Here is an 18,677-nt window from a genome sequence, read left to right as displayed (position 1 = left end):
AGATTGTGACTGGGCTAACATCAATAATGTGATAGGCAGTGGATTAGTGTTGGTATTTTGAAACTTTTTTTTAAAGAGGAAGATAGGCACACAACAAAAAATGTTGGTATTCTCATTACATTTTACAGTTATATAATGTCCTAGTACATGGCTTTTTTTTTACCAATATGGCACATATCTATAGGCTACAGGTAAACTCATTTATTTATTTGGTGAAAAAGAATATTGCTGTTTGTGCCACCAGCCACTGATATTGCTGAGAATCCAATATGACGTAATGATAATAAGGTCCCACTTCTGCTTTATGGAGGATTGGGGGAAGAGAGACTCCTCAGTGTTACTACAGAGAGGGTTAATAGAATGATTATAATTATTATATAAAAGCCCATTTCCTCTAGGTAATTTAAATCTTTGTAAGCGTTTGTACTGGGCGTATAAATGCATAAATTTACATTTTCCCACTTAAGAGCAAGACATTGTATCTACTTCTTACCTCGTTAAAATTCTAATAATTTAAAAATGAAACTTTTGTTAAATTAACATTCACTACCAAGTATTGCCCTAAAGCTTTTATGCATCAAAACCATATAACAAAATTCTTCACAGCACATTCTCTACACGTGGATTAGAACATAGAATCTTTACTAAAACAATTACAGTGAGCTTGCAGTGAAACCAATTTAGGGGCCCACTGAGAGAAGAAGATGAAGAGATTACCCATATGTTAAAGATGTAATCATTTTGGAATAACATTCATTGCCAGCGTCTTACGGCAAAAGGGTTAAATCACTAGCTTACTGTATATCATTAATGCTTTCTGTAAAATAAACCAGGGCACTTGCGAATTCTCACATGTCTTTATCAGACAGCAAGGGAGGGTAATCAGAATCTGAGATTCAACGTGGATTAACAGCGGTGCTACGTGGAACCTTTAATCTACCAGTGGGGGCAGCAACACATGGAAGAGCAGAGCATCTTGACCTGATATGGAACAATAACAATCCTCCTATGCTTTTAAAACCTGGAGGTATATCAACATGAAGCACAGTGATTAAGAAAAGGAGGATGACCTTTCAGTTGTAGTTTAGAAAAACAGAATGCAGGCTCTCACTACACTTAACAGGATTTAGTAAATACGAACGCCAACAAGAGGCAGTTCTCAAGTTGTCTGCCAGAACTGCATGCTTACTGTCCTATGTTTATTTTAGTCCTCCATATATGTGACACCAGGGATTTAGTGTTAAAGAAAATGGAGCACAGGGTTATATGAATTCCAAAATGTACACATTTCAAAAAACTTTCTATAGATTACCTAACCCTAAATGAACAGCAATGGCATTTACTGAAATAAAGAAAAAAGCTTTTCTATGAAAATCATTCTCAATACTGTTTTTTTTGCACAAAATCTAAAAAGGAGACATGTTGCCCGAAGCAGTCTCCTTCTGGGTCATAGCAGTCCCCATTTCATGTTCGCTTCTGTGGTCAAGCACAGGTATTTTTCTTATAAAGCAATTGAATATACTGGTTTTAAAACAAGACCAGCCTATGTAAATATCTAGTTTATGGGGGCAGATAGACTACAATCAGTTTTTAGTATTAGGTCTACTTTAAAAGGTGTACGACCCTAAACAAATATTATAATTATTTATCACATTTGAGTTAGCATGCAAAAGGCCAAATCCTGCAACAAATGCAGCTGTACAATCTGTTCTCTGAAATACCAGCTGAACATTTTGGCATACTGCGTGGTAATAAAATACAGAATTTAAAAAACTGTAAAGAACAATTTTGCTGTCTAAAATAATGAAAACCCCATTTAGGATAGAGAGACAGCCATCGACACTCTGATGCCCAACAGATCACTCCCAATCCAACTTTAAATCTGCAGAATTCATTATCCACTAAGTACCCATATTTGAACAAGTGAGTTAAATCAGAAGTAAAAGTGTTTTTTGCACTCACGTCAATGCTTACTTTAACACGTTTATGATGCCAGCCTCTTTTACCTTCCACTTACAGTGCATTACAGGTCATTATAATCATTGTCTGCATTCAGCTTCCCATCATTAGTGATACATCAGCGTCTAAGCAGATAGAAATATTAACAATTTTAGTGCTTTCTGGGCTGCTTTGAAATAGCTTTTTATCAAAGTGGCGCTCGGCTTATCCTTTCATTAGAGAGTAATAAGTGTATGGAAGGATATCTTTAGCACATCTTCGGCTTGATGTGACCTTGATAACCCCAGGGAGAGGCAGAAGCCAGAGGTGATAATCTGATTGAAAAGAACCTGACAGCAAATACACTAAACAGAGTGCAGCTTCTATTTAAATAAAGACACCTGTTTACTGCCAGAGGCTACTATCTGTAAGTAAATTATGATCTCTTCTCATGGGAGATTGACTATTTCAGTGAAGCAATGGTGGAAGTAATTCCATCATTAATTGGACAATATCACTGAAAAATGATATTTAACTTTTTCACTTGGGGGAGTTTATTCAGACACGGTGTGTAAACCTCAGGCAACTGTCTGCTTGGTGTACAGTTTCTATTCTGTTTATTCCAGCTGATCATTTTGACTCCTTGGCTTGTCTGTTGCTAGACAAACTTTTCCTCTTTTTTTAACGTGTATTTGACTGCTGAAACAGACCTACTCCTTTAATCTGGAAACTGGGCAGTTTGTTCTTTAAAATTAGATTTGGTCACATATATGTATCCAGAGGTTGGTTCCTGAACCTATATTTCACCTGTAGACCATATTGATTACAGTTGGCTATTTGTCAACTGTACATCCTGAAAGATGTAGGTTATGTTCCAACTGGCAAAGAGTTTGCAGTGTGGTTACAGCTTCCTTACACCAGTGAACTGCTGCCTCAAAGGAGATGTTACATGTGGCATCTACCTGCGGTAGCCCTATCCAGAATGAAAGGAGGGCAACAGTGAGCACTTAGGTACTCCCAACTGCTGCCCACTGCTAACTCTGCAAATGCTGGTCCTTTAAGAATGCCAGCCACTAGGAGTTGCACTGCAATGTCTGAACCTGCCCTTGGCTTTAACGTTGCAAACTTATGATAAAATAAAGGGAATAACTTTGAACACCAAATGGAAGTTATAAATTCACATGATGCACACAATGCAAGATTCTTTGGTGTTTGAGTTAGTTTATTTTTTTTTCTAACCATGAAGCATTTAAAGCAGTGTTTCTTGACCTTTTTAACATGGGGGAACCCCTTGAAATAACTTTCAGGTCCTCAGGAACCCCTGCTATAAATACTATCCACAGCTCACACTACATCATTGTGATCATTGGGAAGAATTCCTCTTACATTGTTGGCCAGTGGGAAGAATGTCACCCTTACAGGTAGCCAAAAAGATCATTGGTATCTATTAAACTGATCTGAGAGTCACAAACTGTTCATTGGTCAAGGAATCTTCAGCAACTGCTGGTGGAACCCTAAGGCTCCACGGAACCATGGTTGAGAAATACTGGTTTAAATGACCACTAAAGTGAAAAATGTTGTACTCTGATAACTGTATGCAGTTAATCCATGTAATGACATAATTAGTATTAGTAGTATTAGAATTAGTAGTAGAAGTCCACGTTTTTAAAGGTAAAGATAGGATGCTTTTCCTCCACTTTAACATTGCCAGGGGTTCTAAAAACAAAGTTGCTGAATCTGCTCTTGTTCCAGTGACAACTGTCTAAGAGATGATTTTCTTTCCTTTTAAAAAATGTCATAAAGGTTGGAAAGATTAGTTTGTCTTCCAGTCAACATCTTAGGTATCCAACACACAATCATAACTTTAAACAGAAATAAATAGAAGCATGGGAGGAGACTGAAGAATATGTCTACTATTTCCAAACACAGTTTTCATTGCTTCATAATAAATCATTGCTGTCTGGGTAGATCCTATTCATGTCTTGACCTAGAGAGCAAGAGTTATCTTGCCTGTACTATTCACCAGTAATTTTCTTTAGATGTGACTTGACTGAAAAATCTGCTCATCTGGATAAGTCTTATGATGCCAGCTATAAATAAATATATTGCTCACAGGCCAAAATAAATACATACATTTTTTCCAGGATAATTGTAGCATAATGCTATAAGGTTTTGCTATTAGCATAGTTACTAGCGCTCTGAAACCCAGTAAAATGATTCATAATATTTTGTGAAGGTTTCAGAAGCAATATATATTTAAATAGAATTATCTTGTTCTTCTGGCATATAAACAATGTCTATATTGTGCTCTGACTTCATGCAAATTCTCATCTATAGCCACCTCCACATATTTCAACAGCAGGTTAATCGCTTTAAATTGCTGTAGCATTTATAAATGGTAATAACAAGTAGAAGGCGACAGAACATTTGCAATCCATCTGATCACTGAAAGGTCCTTAGGTGGTGATAATCATGTTCATGGGCACCTTAAAATGTAGCTTCACGCAAAATAGATTGAGGCAGGAGTCGATCTCCTGGTTTAACCCAGCTGCCACAATGCTGTATATTTGTCACAAGCCTGAATATTGTCAGTGGCCTCTTTTGTGAGTATACTAAATTGAGTTTTGGCAGGCAGGCTAAACACACTGGGAAATATTCAATTTTGGGAAAAATCTCCATGTCAGGTTACATACCAGGTGAACATCAGTTGGGGAATAGAGCCCTGTGCACTCCTAGTAAATAATTTAGGGTGTATTTGCATTTTCCTATTTTCATTATACTTAGCTCTGGCTAAACTATTAAACAAACAAAAACCACAACTCAACATAAAACCAATGTCATAAAAAACAATCCTTTGTTTAAAAAAAAATTACTTCTATGCAAACATGGGGCAGGGACAGATCCAGCATAACTTTCAATCCAAGTAGTGTTAAAGTAGTACAGGCAAATTTCCTGTTTAAGTGTCAGGCATGCTTTGTTTTTTATTTTTTGTTAGGGTAGTTGCAAATGTTGTTTGTTTTTTGTGCTTGCAGCTCTACACAAAATGGCACTAAGAATAAATATATTGACCTCCTTATATATCATGTCTTCCAAAAGAAAACAAATATGATGTAAATTTGATGCTTAAATGTTTATCCGCATACTATTTAAAGTGGCAAAAATACAAATAATGACAATGAAAGTACATAACTGGATTTTGTTTGTTCCACTGAATCTTAATAATAAACCCTGGAAAGACCATACTTTTCAGGTATAAACATACCTTTTTTGGCTGGCCAGTAATTATTATGTAACAAATATGGCACAAAAATTTAAATCAATAGACTAGGTAATCTCAAAACACAATCATTGAATGTTTCTTTAACTTATAGGGCAGAAGAATATTTTAGGTCTAAACATTTGAACAAACAAATTGTGATTTAAACAAGTCATTAAAAGCGTAACTTACTGCATTGCCGCAAGGGACATCCTTGACTTTTAGCCATGCAAGATCTAAAGTGCCTTCTCCCTTGTAGCAAGACTGCAGTCTTTCTTTAATGCGGTCATTAATCTGCTTGAGAACAAACACACATAAGGCAGTTTCATCCAGAGATTTCATGCGCCTCTTCTGACCCTTCGAGAAGATGGTAAATAAAACATCATCACCAGGTTTGATTCCCAAAGACTTGGCAAGTATTAATCCAGCTTTGGACAAATAAGCTGCTTGAAGAAGCCTATACTCCACACCATTTTTCTCACATCCAATGGGAACCTCAACGTAAGAGTTGAAAGCTGTGTCCTCTTTGCACAGCCGTACTAACTTGGAGGTATAGACTTGTTCCTTTGTAGTAGAGCCTGGTGGAGAGGTCATCTCTGGTAGAAGAGTCAAGAAGTAAACATAGTTGCCACTGCTAAAACCATATATATAATAGATGTCAAAGTCTGGAATAATGTTAAATGTATCTGAAGGTATTTTGATCATTGAGGCCACAAATTCATCATGAAACACATAGGCAAACATCCCATCAGCTTCTGAATTCCTGGTAAGCTTTCTGCTTGAAATAGTAGGAAAATATTCTGGCTTTCCATCAACTGATGTGGCAATAAATAATTTGTCATCATCATTGTTGTTAGAAACAATAACTCCAAAAACTGAGCCACTCTCATTAACCCCTGAAAGGTAGTGTTCTTTTTTATGAGATGGTTCACCAAGTTTAAAGAGGTCTTCAAGCCTGAGAAGCTTGCATATACCTTGATAAAGGCTTCCACAAGCTATTAACCTATTTTCTTTGTAGTCTATTAGCAGCATTTTGTTTACATTGTTGGTATACACCAAGGGCTCATTGCAAGGTTGGACTATTATAGGAGGGTAACACTTTGGGTTATCTTCATCTGGTCCTGTATGGTGGGTCAGCAAGACTTTCAAGTCTTCTGAGAGTTTATATATTCTGTTAACAGCTCCTAGGTAAATATGTCCAGTCCTTACATCCACCACTAAGTGATTAAAAGTCCAGTCAGCTTGCTCAGCATAGAAAGTTGTAAAGTTTCTCTTTATCTGGAGTGTTTTTTGGGTGAGAGCTGACACTGTGGCTAATAACGTGACATGGGTGATTGCACAAATCCAACTCCATTTTGCGAAAGCCATTTTTGAGATTCAAATGGGCTATGTTCTATGATCCTCTGTGTTTTCCTAGAAGAGAAAAAAAGGAATGATTTAGTCAGTGAACCAAGGCTATTACAATATTATTATCATTCTCGAAATGCTATTGGTTAGGTTGTCAAAAGATGCTTTGAAAATATGTCAATGGTTTTTGAAAGACACCTTAATATAAAATTTTATACATGGTAGACTAAGGTTCAACTAATTGTTTAAAAATCTACAAACATTATACAGTTACCAGTTTGTATACAATGTATTAATGCAGAACTCCAGATTAAATGCACAATAATATATATAAATCTTCTGATTCAAACAGCCAGACACACCACATATTATTGCAGGCCACACTCCCATTTCTTGGTTCATTTTTGGGGCTACCATCTCTCAGCTCTCTACATTTAGGCTTTACAATAGGTTAAAAGGTATCAGCTTTACCAATTTACCAATTTTTCCAATAAAATGGGAAACCTGGACTTCTTTTAGGGACCATTAAGTTAAAACTTAAAGTATGTGTAAACTTAGAAAAGCACTCTTATCAATTAAAACATGCTTTTGTCTGATTTTTTATGTGTCTTTTAAAAGACTCATAAAAACCTGGTGATCCTGCCATTCTGTTGCCCCTTTCCCCAGCTTACTCTTCTGTCAATGCTATCCATGGGATCGAACCCACGGTAGTGTTGTCAGACAGGTGCAGTTGATCTTTCAAAGAGAGTGACAAACGCAAATCCACCTGTGATGTCACTGACTCACCTGTCCATTGCCCTGGCTCCCTACAGGGATTGATAGCAGCTCCTATCCAGAGATTTGATGGCTAGTTTTAAACAGTTGGGTCATCTATTCCAATTTGGTCTTAGTTGACCCTTAACAGTCATGGATACTGTAAAGAATAGTGATCACATTACCACTTTACATTTTAAAACTACATATCACTTAATATGTGAAATCTTTAAACATCACTTAATAAAATAATAGTAATAATATTTATTCTCAGAGAGTTGTTCCCAGAAAAGGTGTTTACCTTCACCTATTGCTCAGATGACAACTCAAAATGTTGCATTTCATCTACCTTTATGTAGACAGCAGTAATAACTTAACAGAAGGTTGCATTTTCATTAATAATATCTTAGCAATAATAATACCAAATAAATTAATAAATTTAATAAATAGGAAACATATATTTTTGTTATCCTTTTTTAGGCATATTTTAAATAAAAGACTTAAAAAATAATATATATTTTAAAATTATATAATATAAAATAATATATTAATTAATAATAATATAAAATATATTTAAACATCATTTAGAATCTAAAATTGGTCATAATGTTACTGCTCAGTAATCAGATGTATATTGATGGTAATTTGCCCTGGACATCTCTAGCAACCAAAGTGTTAATATTTACTACTCACAACTGGAAACAATTATACCACAAAATGACTTCATGACATAAAAAAAAAAAATATCTTCATAAACTGTGACATGAATGCATTTCTCATCATATCCCAGCAAAACAAATAGAAAAGTTTTATATTGTGGGTGAATATATTTGCATATTACACATATGTTAGATGTATATGTATATGTTTTGCCCTCTTTTTTTCTGGCTGGACAGAGTTTATCCATTTCTGTGAAACCAGCTGGTAACACAATTGAATGTAACAGACCACAAAAGATTAATACCCTTAGTTGCCAAGCAACTCCACACAGATGCTATGGGCAGTGTAAGGGTGAAAGGGTTAGAGTGCCATTTCAAGGCTATGTATCACTGCAGGATCCCATGGCATTGTGTATGTGCTGTTGAAACATCTTTTTATTCCTTAAAATCACTCTGTTCCCTGGGTTTCTGAGCACAGTGAATGACTGTGGGTCAATAAAAGGTTCTGGAGTGGGTCCTTTAAATCTACATAATGTAAAGTGGAGGGCTCACTTTGAAGTGGCACTTCTCCAACAATGTATAGTAGAATGGGCAACACTGCTAGTCTCATTGGCACATTCTTCTACACAGTTCTGCAATATAAAAGAAGTTATATATTGAATGCGTGCTTTACATCTCATGCCTCTAATTTTTCATTAAGGTTATTGATAATTGGAGAGTCTTCTCCGGTACATCCCAAAGATTCTCATCTAAGAATCTTGGATTCTGTAGGGGCCAATCCATGAGTAAAAATGATGTCTCATGTTTCCTGAGCTACTCTTTCACAATCTAAGCACGATAAATTCTGTACCATACCTGTGCCATCAGGGAAGAAAAAATCAGATGAAGGAAAAACCTGGCTATTTAGTATATTAAGGTGGCCAATTGACCTTATTTTTAGGTACAAAACGTTGCTGAACCTAAACCTAACCAACTGAAGCACCCCCAGATCATAACACTGATCCCACAGGCTAAGGGGCTTTTCTTTCAGCCAGGCAGTGTACTTTCATCTAATTTAAGTTACATCTCCTATATGAATCAAAGTGGTATAAATTACAAAGTGTCTAACATTGCTCCATTATTAAGCATAATTATTAAACATATATTTTAGAAACCACAGCTCCCTAAGCTCTATTTTTTTCTTTTACTCGTTTTCGAATTCTTTTAAACTGTTTTCTTTACTACTGTGTCACCGCATGTAGAACATTCCTATGATGGCATTCACTTGCTCTTGCATAGTAACATTTATGTGAAATTTTAACAATCTTCTTGGTTGCCCTGATTGGATCATGTAAATGTACTCATGGTGTTGTCCCAATGTTTTTAGAGAGAGGAACAGCAGAGGTTTGACCCTAACATTTCATCAAACATATAATCTCTAAGCACCCTGCCATTGTACTTTGTACTGTGTACATGATAACAGTTAAGCCATACATAAAGGCTGGTATAGCTTTTGAACGTTCAACCACATATTCTGTAGCTGGTTCTTTGCTGGGACTTTTTGGGGGTTACCTCCTTTAAATCATTATCCTCACACCACATGACTCCTCCAATACGTAGCCTAAATAAAGATATATTCATTTAATAAAGCTCTTTTTTAGAACAATCCTTTCAGATGAAAACAGGCTTAATCCTAGAAATCTGCAATATTCAATCGAGTCATTCAGTCACTTTCAAACTGAAGCTGTATTCAAATTGATGAATAAAAACTCTGATGCTAAAGACACCAAACATTGTAATCGCTCGATTGTATCCAGTATGCATTTGGAAGTGGCATAGCCAGAAAGTGCCCAGCTGTTCCTGGGAAAGCACACTGAGGATCGGTTTCAGATCACTTCCAGCGAGCAATGGAGAAGGAGCTTAGTAACTCTGCCAGAGGACACCTAAGGCAAGAGCTATGAAGTAAATAAAACCCAGCAGTATGCCTACTGCTAATCTGCCAGTGCATTATAGTGTTTATTTTCACCCTGTGATTGCATAGCTATGTAGTTTCCTGGGACACAGAAGGCGGTGAATAGCTGATAGTTGGGCTGACCCCTGTCCCAGCTGCAGTGTCACTTCTGCCAGTGTAAACATAAAATGCTAACAAAACTTTGGGGCAATGGCTTCTTTCTGCTGTAATTCATGTTTTCAATTGTGAAATACATTTGTAAAATGTGTATTTGCTTCATTAGGGGAAAGCTGTGTGTGCATTATCTGTCCAAATAAAGGAACATTTGGTACCCAACAAGCAAATAAGCGTCTGCTTAGCAAACATTCACATTGTACAAAAATCTATAATTTGTAAAAAAAACAGCAATATTCATGTAAAATATTGAAACAATCAAAATATTATTTAATGGGATGACAATGGGAGCTCTGAATACTATTATTATTATTATTATTATTATTATTATTAATAATATTAAACAAGATTTATATAGTGCCAACATATTACGCAGCGCTGTACATTAAATACTATAGATAATATGCATGGGTAGCATGGTGACTTAGTGACCAGCACTCTTGCCTCTGCAGCATTAGAATTGAATCTTGGGTCACAGATTTGAATGTTGTGGCCAGGAAACTATCTGCGTGGGGTGTGTATGTTTTCCCTGTATTTGTGTGGGTTTCCTTCAGGCACTCTGGTTTCTTTCCACATCCCAAATACATGGCCCTAAACTGTGTTTTTGGCATATGACTATGGTAGGAGCCTTAGATTGTGAGCCCTTTTTGTGAGATCTTTAGTGACATGATTATGGACTTTGTAAAGGGCTGAGTAATATGTTGACACTATATATACAAGCTATTAATAATTATAATCTTAACACAAACTCCAAACATTTCTCTTTGCATTGGTATACTGGGTATGCCTGCCTATATAAATGCATGCTAACATTTGGCAAGAAATAAAAGCATGACCTATTCATAATTCTGGTACACCATGAACCTAAAATAACATGGGGTTTGCTAATGTTCTTGTGGTGCACCATTGAATTAGTTTCACACTTCCTTGATGAACGTGCAATACCCCTTACCAAGTATAATACCATCGTAACATTTAAGTTGGCAAAACGTAACAAGAAAAATATCTACTTTCATTGAGCAATGCAATGGTCATACTGATTATCCTGGTAATGCTTTGAAATGACCTACATTAGGAGAAATATAGTACAGTATACACAATTGACCTATTCTTGCATAATAAAACAACCCTGTGGTAGATTTATGTTTCTTTAAACTGCTTTTGCAGATATTAGGCCTTATTGCTATCAAATAATTGCCACCATTTATACTATAATGTAAAAGCAGGGCTGCTGTGGTCTTAATGTATAACTTAATAAAAACTCTATACTATAGAAAATGTTCAATGCTCTGAGTATATGTAGTTGAAAAGATCTACATTTGAATACCTATTTCAGTACTGCCTATGCTAATCTGGAAAAGTAATAAACTTGGAGGATCAGAGGGACCAAACTTTGATGACTTCTGAAGGTGTCTGAATCTTGCATTTTCTCGCTGAATATTTCCCTGGCTGTCCAGGTGACATGTACACATTGGGAATCTATATTGTCACAGCTCTGTGAATGGGAAACTCAAGGCGGAACTTTTATCTGGATCAAGCTATTCTCTCAGTCACATCTCACTCTGCCAATTTCACACAGAAATGCACAGGCGGGTATTGCCATGCAATATAACAAAGGAGTCTTCATATCTTCTCTGCCATCATTTATCAAGCCAGTGGAGAGAGAAATCCCAGCAAGAGAAGGAAGACATGTCTCTTTATTTCCATCAATGTCAGCTCGGCACCCAGTGACAGCATTAGCAGGGTACGACCACAACTGAAAAGCTATAGAATATCAGTTAACTAATGAGAATATATAATAACAATATCCCTTGGAAAAACATATATGGTATTCTAGCAAATGGTTGCACAGTCCTAACTGTCTATAAATGCGGATTGTAAAGCTAATCAAATAAAAAAAGATATTTATTCTAGTTTATTCATCAAAAACCCTTAAATATATTTTTATTTTTGTAAGTTTTTCTTTCAGTCTCCATAGTGTTTCACAAACCAGTAATATAGAATGGGAGAACCATAAGCCAATCAAGCTCTGTTACATGAAGGAACACTGTCAGTCTAACATTGGGTGCTTGCTTGCGGGAAAGGAAAGCTACTGGTCCTTCACTGTCCAAACACAAACAGCAGGTGGGGAAGGAAAGGGATGGGGGGGAGGTTTTTTAGGGGACTGTTTATCAAGTCAAAAACCAAATTACTAAATTTTGATTAACAATAGGGGCATTAACCTCCCTTTAATATTAATGTTATTAACATGTTAAATAATTTTAATAAATATTGTTAAATCTGAATTTTTTATTTAATATTACCTTGTAATGTTGCCATAAAAGTATTTATACAGACACTTTTTGAAAGACAATGCCCTGCCCCAGTTGTGCTACTTTGTCACCTTGTCATGCAGGCCTTCCATGCAAATTACTAGTGCCCATTTCAACAAACATTTTATGGTCCACCGTTATCATTGGGAAAACCAATGTATATACATAAGAAGTGGTTTCAAAGAGGCTCCAGATAACTAAGATGCAAAAAGGAAAAAAAAAGGTTGAAATGTATTAATATTATTATTATTATTTTCTAAAACAAATTGTTTATGACAGTACATTAGCAAATTAAATGTAATTCAGTTCAGGTTTACTTCCATTGTAAACATAATGCTTGTATATGAAACTACCTATTTATTTGACAATAACCTGATGGATGTTCTCTACATTTTTTTTTACTGTTGAAGAGTATTAAATCCATGCTCTATGTGTATAAAACCAATAAGAAGAACTGTTGCTGCACAAAATGTAAAGCTGACGGATGACATTACCACTTATCCATGTTGGGGGTTCTTGGCAACAATTTCTTAGTTAATTGAAGTATAATCAGTCCTGACACTTGAGCAATCTTAGATATTTAAAACAGCCACATACTTTCCAGGTGACTGGCAGGAGCAGCTCTCACCACACAGGCCTTCATTAGGTTTATTCAATAAGGACCAAGGGCTACCTGCCAAGTGCAGTGCTCACAGCACCTTCTCAGAATAAACTCTACACTGGTTTGACTTCAGCAAAGTGAACTCTGATTGATTTGTATGAGTTATTACACATTGCTCCCTGCACTGTATTTGGATCCAGCCAACATTTCTTGACAGCAACAAGTGGCGTCCGATATCAGCAATCATCAAGTCTTTGCTGTACAACTCCTGCTTTATGTACTGCTCGTCTTTGACATCAAAAGTGCTTTTCTACTTGAGTTTCAAAATGAATAGACACTTTTAGCAAGTCCATCTGTGGCACTGTTTTATTTTCCTTGCTAAAAAACAGTACTATGTAATTCTGAGTGAAAATGAAAATGCTGCTATAGCCTTCACTTGCATAGTGATCAGGTACTGCCTATTTAATGAAATTATTCTGACTCTGAGACAGGTAAACAATTTCTAGAGCTCTGCCATATATTCTGTGTGACAGCTGTTATTTAATGTATTACTTGTCAATGGTTTATCAAACAATTAAATTTAAGAGGACTAAACCTCTTTTGGATAGTGATCCCTTTTGCATTTAAAATTCCCCAAATTGTTGCAAAGATGATGGCATACAAAGAATTGATAATTCTTTCAGGCTTGCTTTGCTTATAATGTGAAAACTAATATTATCATATTCAAACATGTTTGTTAAAGAATTGGAGGAGAAAGAACCACATGCTTACAATCTGTGTACGGTGTGTGTCTGTCTCTTACCCAAAAGAAGGTTTAGAAATCGAGTCTGGTGATTAGCTATTCAGACACCAAGCACAGGAAAGCTATAGTGAAGATCATAGGTTGTTCCATACTTGGAGGCACCAGGCTGTTCCCTGACTCTGCTAGGTGAACATGTTGATAATTGGAAGAAAAGTATGTGCTCCTTACCTTATTTACTAAATAGGTAGCATGCAAGGATCCATTATTATGGAATAAATTAATAATACATTAATAAATAAAAGTTTCCCCTTACTTTATATCTTAGTCACAATAGTCACCAGGTCAAATACAAGGGGTTAATCTCCCCAGTGGTAACACAAACAGTAAAAGGAACTGAAGACAGGGTCTTACCCTCCCCTACTTTATCCAAAAGAAAAAAATGCTGTATTATACACTTTAAAAAAATTATGTTTAACTCCATGATATGTTCCTACTCAGTATATGCATTTCTATACAAAGTCATACAGTTCCTGTATGTCAAAGTTTAGGGCATGGGTTTGCACCATGGGATGCAGGAGTGTAGCACAGCTCCCAGGGTCCCCAGGGCATTTAAGAAGTGCATTTTTAATGAAGGAAGGGCATGTGCAGCTAATCTGAGGAATCTTTTATCAGTGTAAAACAGACATTAATACATTATATCTGATACATACTGAGGTCTACTCAAATCACACAAATTAGGTAACCCCTGGCCACAAACACAACTTCAAATACCAGAAATATCTGTTCAATACTGATTCCATGCCACCTAGAATATTGGTTCAACACAATAAAGACAAAATATTTAAAACTGCAAAACAGTTGTTATCCCTTGTAGTTTTTTTTGTTGTTATCCTTTGTAGTTTTTTTGTTGTGATCCTTTTCATACAAAAAAATGTAAGTTGCTTTTTAAATTTATGAAAATCAGATCCTCAGCAAGTGACATATCTTGTAAGGTGGTTTCAGTATTAATAAAGAAATGAAATGAATACTAATAATAAGCTTTATCTAAGTGTTGAACAACAGCGTAATATTACAGCTATAGCAGGATAATAGTGATGTGGTTTGTCAGTGAGTGACCTGGAGGACATTAAATTGTAGTGAAAGAGTCCTCTAAATAGCAGTGACTTAATAAAAAAGCCAAAATGACCATCTTCACAATACATGGGCAACCATGTACAATATGTGAACATAAACAAATCAACTGTTTTAATACATAGCCAACAAAGAGGCATTTGTTTGCAAGAACATGGCTTAGAGAACCAGAACCATACATATGAGTCTAGTTCCTTTTGCTGTCATATCACAGCACAATAAAACCATAAATAAAAAATTAGGGCTTTGCTATTCTTTCTTCTACTATTTGCATGCCTATAAAGTGATAAACAATTGAATAGAAAGGAATATCTGCACAGGAGGGTTTTGTCGTAGAGTGTACCAATACACCAGTATTAACAAACTTATCTATACCAAAGGGCTAACCTAATTGATATCACTCAAAAAATTATTGTTGGCTTTTTACATGGTATTTAAGATATTTTACTGATGTTGTTCTAGTTCCACCTTCTTACTTCTTTAGCATTACAAGTATATTGGATCTGAGGATAGAAATGCCAATCAAATAGAAATAATGAAAGAGTTACATGTCATGTGTTCAAATTACACAGACTTTCCTGGCTTTGATTTTTGTGTGCATGACTGTATTCTATATATAAATATAGGATGAGGGGATCCCGTTATACACAAACAGTGAACAAGGATCAAAGGTCCTATCCAGGTGCAAAAAAAGGATAAATGTACTCACCCAATATAATACATGTATGATTTACTGCATACACAAACAACACAAATACATGCACACATGCACATTTTTATTGCCAAGCTGAAACCTTTTCTGACAAATGACCTGACTAAGCACTGAGCACTTTATTGCCAAGAATAAAACCACATAGGAAGCAGGTCTGCATCCATGCTGAGTTTTTGAGTAAGAAAAGAAATTGTTCATAGCATCCAAATGAGATGGCTCTTTCAGGAACTGAGAACTGTACTGAGGGCTGAGCTCAGCCATTATCTGTCTCTAGGTCATACTGGAACTGAAAGAGTCTGGCAGCTTCATGTTACTGGAAATCGCTTCATATACCCGAGGCACTACCTTGTTAAGAGAGTGCCCATCACTGTCTGGAGAGCCAAACAAGCAGTCTCAGCATTGATGCAAATCAAAAACAATCAGCGTCACAACATATATTTTTTGTAGACTAAAAGAAAGAAAAGAATCACAAAAACAGAATAACTGAAATTTGGAATGGGAAGGTGTCATTTAAACTGTCCAACTTGTTTTTGGCTATAGATCATTTAAAATATTACCATTAATAAGCCTTTTCCCAATTAAGTAAGAGATACAGGTCTTTGATGAGTAATTGTAAAGGTGCTAAAAAATCGGGATTCCATGAAAGTCATTCTCCCTTTAATTATCTCTAAAAAAAAAAGGAATTTAAGAGGCTGTGTTGTTATATTATGCTAGATGTGACAAATGTGCTGCCAAAGACAATCCACACCTTTTTACAAGGCAGTTTATAGGATTAAATCTACTCCCAGCTGTTAAAAAAGGACCTAAACTGAGGAAGCTGTGCCAAAGAACCAGGCACTGGTACTGTCTATGGTCTCCCAGCAGTTGATCCTCTCCACATTCTTACAGAGCTGTTCCTCACATTTGAGTTGTCCCCAATGATAGCAGTCATGGTTGATGGTGGCGTAAGGTGGAGAAAAGATAGGTCAACAAATTGCAATAATTAGTAAACAGCGCAGTAGTCACATTGACAGATACAACAAGAAAGTAGCGTTTTATATTTCCTAATGCAGGTACCTGTAGGTAGAGGAGAGCAGTAGGATGGCAGGAGGATTAAACGTACACATGTGCCTAGGCATCCTCACATGCCAGGAGGACTGTAGTATAAGAGTGCATAGGCACCCTCACATGCCAGGAGGACTGTAGTATAGAAGCACATAGGCACCCCCACATGCCAGGAGGACTGTAGTATAGGATGGCATAGGCACCCTTACATACCAGGAGGACTTTAGGTACAGAAGTGTTTAGGTACCCTCACATACCAGGAGGACTGTAGGTATAAGAGTGCCTAGGCACCCTCACAAACCAGGAGGTACACTGTATTTTTATAGTAAGAATTCAAGACAACAGGTAGATTTTTCAGTGTAGTGGATGGATGGAAGCAATCAATATTTTCAGATGTTCCCTATAAAAGAACAAATCTTCACTTTTTGAGTTCAGGTCCTTTAAAAGTATTTTGTTAAACCCTCAAAAACTAAGAATAAATGTAGAGGCATAATTAACATTCTTGCTGTGGCACTTATCTCTGCATTTCTTTATTCCCGTTAATGATGGATTTGCAACAATTTGAGGTCTCCCTGGAGCCTAATATAGCTCCCCTAGCATGCGCATTGCCAGGTGAACCCACACGGGGCAACACCAAGCCCTTATCCTTAACCACTGACCTGCTCCTCCCACCAGCAAGCGATTGGCAGGTTCTCTGTTCCCACTACCCTCCTGAGAAAGTAACATGACTGCTTGTGTGACTTTGAGTGAAAGTTTTAGTTCCTGAATATAATTTATATATAATAATTTATATTATATAATTTGTTTTTTTTTTCATAAAAAATACTAACACGTTACACAACCTGAGCTAATTTACATTTCTCCCTGGATATCTGTGCTTTGCAGCTAACCTAGAATTAGTGGGTGAGTTGTTATAGCTAGTGAATCTCTATGACAGCGCCATATGATAAACTATGTCAGTCACTGACTTTAGCCCCAGACATGCAGTGACAGCTGTCAAAAAGATCTATTAGCATAAATTAAAAACCATAGTGTGAGAATTAGTGTTAAAAATCGCATGTAAGTAAAAGAGCGTGAAAAAGTCTAAAAGAACGCCAAAAATAATGAATGAATCCAATAACGAAAAGGTGCAATAGTCCCTAAAGCAAAAAGAATAGAAGGCCTATTATAATCACAAACTTGTCAATTTTCAATTATAGGAGGAGAATTGACTACTAGATAGCTTCACTTACTATAAGAAATGCACTGCAAAGTGATAACTGGGGCTGCTTTTAAGCAAACTAGAAATCAGTTGTTTTCTTTTTCTTTTTCTTTTTAGAAGCTGAATGCAAAGGTACTTATTCCCTTACCATTATGGTTTTGCTGCATTATTTTATTAATTTAAACATCAATTCTACAAAAATGTTATTGTTACACAGTTATCTGCATGCTTGTTTCTGAAACCAAATGATCATCTTTACATCCAAGCAGCATTGTATCAGCATTCCTTACAATAAGTTTGGCAATGACAGCTTCCAAATCTCCGTATAGGTCAACTTCAGCCTGACTTCCAAGACCTTCACTGTAAAGACCTTCTTGGTGACATAAAGTCTTTGGAGAACCATCCTGACCCCTGACTGTGCCCAGTTCTGCATGCATTTTCCCTCACTTTATGCATTCTTATGCATGGGACCAATCATAGTTGAATATGTTGACTCATGAAGGACTGAAGCAGCCAAACTTGTTTGCCTAAAACTGGATATTAATAAATTGGTTTACAAACTGGGCAAATCAGTGAATTGAGTACAAACATAGCAGATGTTTATCTTGGGGGGAAATAAGTGACGATGGAGTGTACAGACATATAACCATTGTCTGACCCAGCTGTAAATTCCAGATTAGGCAAAGATCATCTTATTTCTGAAAACTGCAATATGGCAGAATAATTTTTTTCAGTTATTCCAAGCCTGATCACAACAATGTCATTATGGTACAACCATACCTCTAGTTGTAGTCCAATCTAAAGATTGTCTGAGGCTAAAATACAGCCAGAGAACATTTGCATTGTTAGATTGCTGCAGCTGCACTCAGCTGCCATC

At 36.2% G+C, this 18,677-nt stretch overlaps 1 protein-coding gene across 2 annotated transcripts in view; it reads right to left on the bottom strand.

The window, feature by feature from the left end:
- The window catches only part of PLXNA4 (plexin A4), a 431,579-nt gene that overhangs the window by 370,978 nt on the left and 41,924 nt on the right, over nucleotides 1-18,677 (bottom strand). For both annotated transcript variants that reach the window (XM_072401850.1, XM_072401849.1), the window contains exon 2: nucleotides 5,387-6,607. In XM_072401850.1, the coding sequence (XP_072257951.1) occupies nucleotides 5,387-6,562 (1,176 nt within the window). In that variant the 5' untranslated portion in view covers nucleotides 6,563-6,607. The remainder of the gene's footprint in view (nucleotides 1-5,386; nucleotides 6,608-18,677) is intronic.

This window comes from Pyxicephalus adspersus, chromosome 2, assembly GCF_032062135.1.
Source record: "Pyxicephalus adspersus chromosome 2, UCB_Pads_2.0, whole genome shotgun sequence".
In the NCBI taxonomy this organism is placed as follows: domain Eukaryota; kingdom Metazoa; phylum Chordata; class Amphibia; order Anura; family Pyxicephalidae; genus Pyxicephalus; species Pyxicephalus adspersus.
Note: the sequence above shows the minus strand (reverse complement) of the source record. Positions and strands in the feature narration are given on the sequence as shown.